The sequence below is a fragment of the Haplochromis burtoni genome, unplaced genomic scaffold (genome assembly GCF_018398535.1).
Source record: "Haplochromis burtoni strain Fernald_Lab_line unplaced genomic scaffold, NCSU_Asbu1 Contig_91, whole genome shotgun sequence".
NCBI classification, from domain to species: domain Eukaryota; kingdom Metazoa; phylum Chordata; class Actinopteri; order Cichliformes; family Cichlidae; genus Haplochromis; species Haplochromis burtoni.
In genome coordinates, this window is record NW_024582452.1 from 827334 (window position 1) to 835352 (window position 8019).

An 8019-nucleotide genomic window follows, 5' to 3' on the forward strand; every position below is an offset into this window, starting at 1 on the left:
TAATACAAATAATACACTACAGGCATAAAAGAAGCTCATCTCACCCCTATCAGCACACCAGCAGTGTGTGCTAGTCCGATGGCCAGGTTTCCTGGTTCTGGGCTCTCCCTCCTTCGCTGGTCCTCCACCGAGAAGACGGTGAAGACCATCTGGAAGGTGCACAAGACCTCAATGCCCAGAGCCTTGGCTGCATTCAGCTCTAAAGGTACCTGGGTGAGGTGCGAGAAGAGTAAAAACATATTCTAGAAAGATGCAAATTATTGTTAGAATTTTTTTAAATGGCACACATACGTTCTAGGAACTGACCCTGTTGACAAAGTGCTCTGCTGTGGTTTTAAACGGCAAGGCCAGGTACAGGGCCCCAGCTCCTAAGGAGGCCCCCAAACACTGAGCGATGATATAAACGAGGGCCCGGAGAACATCAAGCCGCCGTGTGGCCAACAGAGCCAGAGTCACAGCAGGGTTCACCTGAGCAGGAACACAAGCACACACTGGCATATAAAACTATAGAAAACATAAACAGCTCGGTGGTCTCACGGTTCTCTACTTTAATGTTTATTGTAATAGATCAAATCAATGATCGCCAAATGTTAAAGTGCAAAAAGGAAATATGAATTTATGCAGGGTTGTTTTTTCCTTTCTTGTAACATTTATACTCTCTTACATTTATCAAATGTCCCTTTGGAGAGGAGACAACCCCCGAGGTTGAAACCGCTGAACTAAAACTACCTAATAGTATATATAAATATATAATTAACTGATTATGAGTACATTTTTTAACAAATGAGCAATTTCGAAATGAGGATGTTTAAATGCAGGACTTTTAGTTGAAGCATTTTTTTACATTGTCGCATTCGTACTTCTATTCACTTAAATGAACTACTTTGAAGTACTTTGAGAGCGTTTCTGTCAAGTTCAGTTCAGAAAGAAAAATGAAAAACAACATGTTAAAATGACATAATTACCTGTGCCCCACTTATTTCTCCAAAACAGTGTCCCAGTGCTACAATCACCACACCCACTGCCACCGCTGGATACAGGGGTCCTCCAGGGGCATCTCCAGGGCCTGGCACAGAGGCACCCAGCACAGCGCTCACCAACACCAGGGTGCCGAGGAGCTCTGCCAGCATGGCGTGCCAGAATTGCCGACTACGTAGCTCCTCATAGAAAAGGGATGTAAACAAGTTGGGCTTTAGCTACTCCTCTAAATATATTGTTACATTTTTAGCTAAATAAAAACAGAACACAGGTAAAAATAAATAAATAAATAAAGATTTTAATCATCAGAGCATGATGAACATGTAATCTCTATGCTGCAAATGATATTTATCCATATTTTTCTTTCAAAATATGTCTTAAAAACACTTTCAACGTAACCATCTTAATGTTGTTTTAATCCATTTAGTTATAAAATTACTGATTATATTTAAATGTTAATATTCTGTACACAAAGCCTAATAATAAAGAGACATTTTTTACTAAAATAGACAAGATGTAAATTATAACACATTTAAACATTAATACATTAACCTAACATGCTTACCTCACGCCACGTCATTTCAAACCCAACAAGTAGGTTTATTCAGGCAGTTTTCTGTTGGTCGGTCTCTCTGTGTGTCTCTGTGTAACTGGTGGTCTCTGAGGACTTCAAGGTTCCTGCTACCTCCCTGATTAACCTGAGTGTGCGAGAGGTCCTTTGATGAGAACAGCCTCCTCCCTCTCTCTCTCTCCTCCTCGCCCTCTCCTTCTAGTGCACATCAGGCCTTATCAAGTAATGCACACACATCAGTCCATTTGCATACTTTACTCCTAAACATTCACTGACTTTCACTACTGTAAAAAAATCTTCAAAGAACTATGAGAAGCATTTCATGAATTTTCTAGCTGGAGTCACTTTGGCCAGTATAGAGAGGACAGTTTCCAGATAACTCACATTCACAGCTAGTTCATGTATCGTGTAGTGGTTTAGAAGGCAAAAGACCCACTGGTTTGATCCCAGGAGGAGACCCAGATGCCTGGCATAAGAAAGCTGTCAAATCAAACATGCAGTGCTACCTGCTGTGGCAACCCATTTGTATTCAGTTTATATCTTAACATGAAATGCAGACCCAGGAGGCTAGATTGCCTTCAAAGACAGGGGGAAAAAAATTAATAGTCCTGAAGACAAATTGAACTAAATTTTAAGTCTATTTAAGTCACATGTTTCTTTATTATGGACATATACCATGAAAAGTGCAAAACAGAGGTGGTAAAAATCGGACCAGAGGGCCATAACAAACCTGCAAACAGTCCCAATCCAGTTCACAGCAGAGTGAAAGTTTTGCAGGAAAGTATTAAATATTTATCAATAAATCTATTAAAAACGATTCAATCAGTTTTGAAAATTAGTTTAATCGTAAAGTAAAATACTGTTCATTTTTAGTTCTCCAAACTGTGCTATAAACGTAGATGTAACAGAACATTTAATGACACTATAAAGTGAATGTGAAAGGTTGAAACCATTCAATGAAAAAAAAATTATATATTATAAACAGTATGAGAAATAGATCAGAAATTTGTGACCACTTTCTTTTTCTTTTTCTTTTTGTCATGTATTGATTTATGGACAATATTAATGTAATGTTGACCTGCAGACTAGGCAGGCCACAAATTCACAGAGTTATGGGATCAAAAGCCGAAACCTTTGGCACAGATATTTAACTGATGATTCCCTAACCCCTCTAGTGCCAGGAAATGTTTTTAATCCCATAGGCTGTGGGTTTTCCAAAAAGCCTGTAAGCAAATTTATTCGCTGGTTTATTGGTTGGTTTGTTTTGCTCACAGGCAAATTGTGAATCCCACCTGAAAGCACGACCTGCTTCCTTACTCAAATGAGAGCTGCAGCTTTCTAAATAAACTTCATGTTGCATCAAGTAAGACTCGAAACTAACTCCTGAGACCTAAAAAGACATTGTTAAGGTATTTACTAAGGATATGGAGAACGGAAATGAAAGGCTGTTTTATCTGTAAAAATTACTTTTATACAACCAGACTTCTTTTTGTAACCAGAGTTGCCCCCTGCTGGCCATTTGAGGAACTCACTTGGCTACACCTTTCACACCTGAAACCTATATCTAGCTTATAAATTTAAATATTTGTGTGTTTTATATTTATCTTGAAAGTAAAAACGCTGACATCATTATTATGGGTTTATGATAATTAGAAAAGAGCCATTTCTGTTACGATGACCATGGTACCATTGTCACTGTCACCATCTCAGCATGCTAACATTAGCGCTCCTTTTACAAAGCACATTTTAAAAGGGCTGGCTGGTATGGCTGTTTCCTTATTAAATTACATTTGTGCAACAGCATGACAGATACATTCAACAGTGGAAAAATTACCACAGGATAAAGTTGTTTTTGTTCCTGCTTTCTCCTGTTGGATGACCTGCGTTAGCGTGTTCTGAGCACCTGGAAAACAGACGTTCAGCCTTTATATCAGTTATAGAAAGAGCCAATTAGTGACAAGAGCACCAAGAAAACACCAAAACCTTAGGCTGTTGGTGTATGCACTGCATTTGTTCAGTGGATAAATATGTGATAAAAGCTTTTCCTCCTGGAAGGAAATTTGGGTTTCAACAGGCTCCAATGTGAAGCAGAGGGACTCTTTCCATCTTATGCAGCAGCATATTTACAGGTTAAAGGTGCAAACAAATGCCTGCTGTTTTGTTGACACTTTACCCAAAGATCTCAGATTTGATGTCGGCAGGCTCAGGGTTTTTTTCCCCCTCCTCTACATACTACTTGTGAGGTACCGCTCTGATCACCATGGGGACAAACCCTTTCATGATGCTGTTGCCATAGAACCTATTGAGATGCTGCGTCTATGCACTCTTTTCATTTTCGCTCTTTGATATGAAACACACACCAAAGCAGACAGAATTCTTTGGTTTACGTCAAAACTCAGATTAATCACCTCTCTGACGCTTGTTTTCTTTCTTTCTTTTTCTAACATGTTATTTTTTTAGTTGTTTTTCATTTAGAGTATCTAAATGTTTGGAGTCCAATCTGATTTTCCTGATACCTCCAAGCATCAAAAGCCTTCAAATCTAGCAGAGTGAGTCCAGAATGAACTGGTTGGGCAGGTGGGGAGGAGGAGTGCTGGTGTGCCCCATTATGTTGTGGATTACCCCCTCCTCCCTACAGCAACTGTGTAACTGTTATCCCCCCTTTTGTGGGGATAAGCCCAAATTTGTGGAGCAGGACGGGCGGAGGGCGCACTGGAACCCGCTGGCGTGGGGAGTTTTCAACCCCCCGCCCATACTGCTGACACTGACACAATTTCACATACACACCCGCATATACACGCTCATACAAAGTGCAAGCTAAGGGATTTGGGAGTGAGGGGTAATGGGAAGAGATGCTCTAAGAGACACGATATACACATTTTTACATTTTAACTTTACCACACACATATTTTTGTCTTTAGATGCTCCCAGATGAAAGTGTAGAATATCAATCTTTGCAAGCAAGTGTTCACTGAACTCGGATCTTTTCTATTGCAGAGCAGCTGGGCCTGATGGCAGGATGTTTTCAACAGCATGTGCTTCAGACAGGACTCTCCAGGGAGCTGCACAGTCCTGCAAGAAAACACTTCGCCACACTTTTCAAGCCCTTCTTCACTCTTATATTGCATGTGCTCCTTGTATGTACACACAAAAGAGAGCAGGATTTACGCTTCTTTTTTCCCTGTTTGTTTGGCTAATCCCCAATATTTAAGTAATCCTGATATGGGCAAGCCTTTCAGCACACTCTCAAAGAAATTAGAAACACTGGTGTCAAAGTTACAGTTAAAGTAACTAAAGTGGTGATACAGGAATGTTTTGATTCCACCAAAAACATACCACATATTTCAAATATGAAACCTTTAACTGTGTGCTGATGTGCGGTTCAGTGTGTGGTATCAGGAAACCTACAAGGAAATAAATCCATCCAGCGTTTATATTATCTGCTTAGCTTTCTGTGAATGGTTGAGTCAGAGGGGAAGCAGTTGTTTGGCATTAAAGGTTATTTATATGCATTCAGGAGTGTAGAGATGGTCAAGATGACCTGCTGAAGTTCAAAATGAGCATTGAATTTGGAAGATGCGCAATTTAAGTGATCTTATGGTTTTTAGTACAAGATGATCCGAGTACGTCTGAGATTTACAGAGAATTGTCTACAACGGAGAGAATATCCAGCGAGCGGCAGTTCTCCGGGTGAAAATGTCTTGGTGATGTCAGTGGAGAATGCCAGACTGCTTGCTTTAACGTTTAACGAAAACTGTTTTTTTGGTCGGATGAGTCTCAGTTTTCGCTGCAACATTCGGATGGTATCATCATGTCAACATGGAGCAAAATCTCTTTCGTTCTGAAGTCAAAGCGGGTACAACCCAAAAGCAGCGCTTTCCCCAAGTATTACAGCAAAGATATTCAGCAACGGTTTGAAAAATATGAAGATTACAATTTAAAAATGTATTTTCAATCGAACATTAGCAGGATTTACTAGAACTAACCCAAACCAGCAACCCACGTTTGAAACCACAGGTCATCCCTGAAGGATCGTTGTCCACAGAGATGTTTTGTCAGGGTGAGAGTTTATAAGATGGATGGTTTTAAGATTGGAGCTGTATACCCAACTGCTCGAGTAGAACATATAATAGTTTTTCTATTGAACTTTGCAAGCAGAACCTTTAAAACTTTCAGTTAAATAGCCAGTTACTAGGTAGTTTTTCCAGATTAGGATAAAACTGAAGCACCTGAAGGAAATCGAACAACTGCGGAGTGGGAGACGGACAGAGAAGAGATGTAAGCATCCAGATATAAAGCTCCGTGGAGAAAGGGCAAAACAGAAATACAGAAATAAGTACTTTCTACTAGATGTGGTTCTTTATTCAACTCACAGTACATTCTACAGATGCACACGTGTTACATCACCTTAATACAACAGAGTCTTGTAATACCTCCTCTTAAAAATGATGAATTGGTCCTAAAAATATAAAGGAACAAATTTAAAGTCACCAAAACTGTACATTATTAAAAAGTCACTTAACACCACATTTGGTTTTTGTCCTTTTTTTTGTTGTTTTTTGGAAAAAAAACAAAAAAAAACCACTGTCCCTTTAAGTGTAATAGGGAACATCCACGTTTATTTCCTATCAGCGGTGTCGAGTTCAGTGTAAGAAACAAGTTTAAATAAAACCCAGACTGTGGAGTCATCCTGTCGCCTTCATAGCACACCAACCATGCCGTGCAACATTGTACATTGGCCCGTGTACAGCACAAAAAATATGTATCAATAAAAGGAATGTAAGGTTGAAACCCAGGCAGCACTGTACCCAGCACTTCATCATCAGCTCCTTTGCAATTCTAGTCTTTAAAAAGAGAGGATTTTAGCCTACTGTAGCCTTTCAGAGGTGTTCGTGTGGTCAGACGAGCTACAGAAAAACGTGTGTGTGTGAGAGAACTGCAGGTCTGAAGCTTTAATACACTCCTGTCAATCTTGATTACAGTGTAAAAGCAAACTTTCATTGTGTGTTCTCGCAAACGGACTATTTAATAAGTGCTTAAAATTACAGTGCCATCCTTTTGGTTGCACACAGTCAAGAGACACAGATCAGGTGTAGCTAGCTGAATATTTACTCTTATTAGACAGGAAAGTGAAATAAATAGTCTACGACTGACCGACCAACACTAAAAATCCTCCAGTTCCGGAAACCAGTGTCTTTCACACAGCAGCAGGAGATGGGTGTGTGTCTGTGTGTTTGTGTGGGACTGTGTGCATGTTTGTGTGTGGTGGTGGAAAAGTGTTTCACGTGTGCGTGCAAGACTTTAAGTGGAGGTTATACAACGTCTACTCATGACAGTCCAGAAACAGATTCCTTTTAGTTTAACTGGCCTTTTCATAAATCATCTAGACATCTCTATAAGGTAATCTGTACACATTCACTACAAGCTATTGCTATTAAATAATCCCAGCTATTGTAATCTTTATATATATTTATATATAGAATATATAATAAAAATATATTGAGCAAAAAAATTACTTCTAGGCATAAGACCACGTTACATTACATTTCCAATGAACAGGTAAGAAATGGCCCAAGCTCTGAAGAGTTTCGATACGTTTAGTCATTGAGTGGTGGCTAAGCAGGTCCAGTATCCAGCATGATGGCTGCAATAGTGTGATCGGTCCCTGACCTTCAGGGTGAGTCTGAGGGCCAAAATACTCAGGGCCTGAGACCGCGTCATCAACCCACAGCGGGGCTTGACCAAAGGCCTTGCTACGACATGGGGCTCACGTGAAAGGACATGACAGGAGAGCGCTAACAAAAATGAGGTGCTGAGGTGAAGATGCGGAGACACGGAACAATGGAAGGTGAACAGAGACTCGTTCTCGCTATCTGCGATGGGGAATGGGTACAAGTTCAACCCAGTTCAGCTTTGGGCCCTTAGAAAAAGGTTAGGCCGGTAGAGGAAACAATAACAGACAAATAGCCAAAATCTATACATATATACCTTTACAGAGAATACACATAGCTGGAAGAAACTCCAGACAGTCTTAGCAGTAATGGAGAGTGTGCGACTGGGACGGTGAAAGCACCAACAGTCTACAGCCCCACCATCAGCGGGGATCGTCGTAGGCTCCTATTTCTCCTTATTTGAGTAGAACTCCGCCCAGCGGCTCTCAAAGAAACGCCTCATCGAATGTCCTGCCATTCCCACCTCTGACGTGTCTTCATTGAAGAGCTCACAGTTGTTGAAGACCAACTGAGCATCTGCTGCAAATTCCTCGCAGCTGAGGTACCTGAGATGAGGATAAACAGGCAGAGAAGCTTAGAACAAGGGACAAATGATTGGCAGGGATTAAAAATGTCTGAAAAATCCAAATCATTGAAGTGTATAAAGTAAGAACAGTTGATCTAACATCATTGTGATCTAAAGACTCTTGTGCTTTTCCATTCAGTTCTCATATAAGAGAGCGAGAGAGAGAGAGAAAG

The 8019-nt window shown here is 40.3% G+C and overlaps 2 protein-coding genes across 3 annotated transcripts in view; both read right to left on the minus strand.

Moving 5' to 3' along the window:
* LOC102296677 (aquaporin AQPAe.a) overlaps positions 1-1748 on the minus strand; it is a 6709-nt gene extending 4961 nt beyond the window's left edge. The window contains exons 1-4 of one of the 2 annotated variants that reach the window (XM_005926175.2): positions 1544-1748; positions 966-1157; positions 307-468; positions 45-209 (exon numbers count right to left, since the gene is read on the minus strand). In XM_005926175.2, coding sequence (XP_005926237.1) covers positions 45-209; positions 307-468; positions 966-1157; positions 1544-1558 — 534 coding nt within the window. In that variant the 5' untranslated portion in view covers positions 1559-1748. Of the gene's footprint in view, positions 1-44; positions 210-306; positions 469-965; positions 1161-1543 lie in introns of both variants that reach the window. The other variant, XM_005926174.2, reaches the window with a different exon arrangement.
* A 4138-nt stretch (positions 1749-5886) lies between these two features.
* baz2a (bromodomain adjacent to zinc finger domain, 2A) overlaps positions 5887-8019 on the minus strand; it is a 16632-nt gene continuing 14499 nt past the window's right edge. The window contains exon 30 of the mRNA XM_042222679.1: positions 5887-7826. Coding sequence (XP_042078613.1) covers positions 7667-7826 — 160 coding nt within the window. The 3' untranslated portion in view covers positions 5887-7666. The remainder of the gene's footprint in view (positions 7827-8019) is intronic.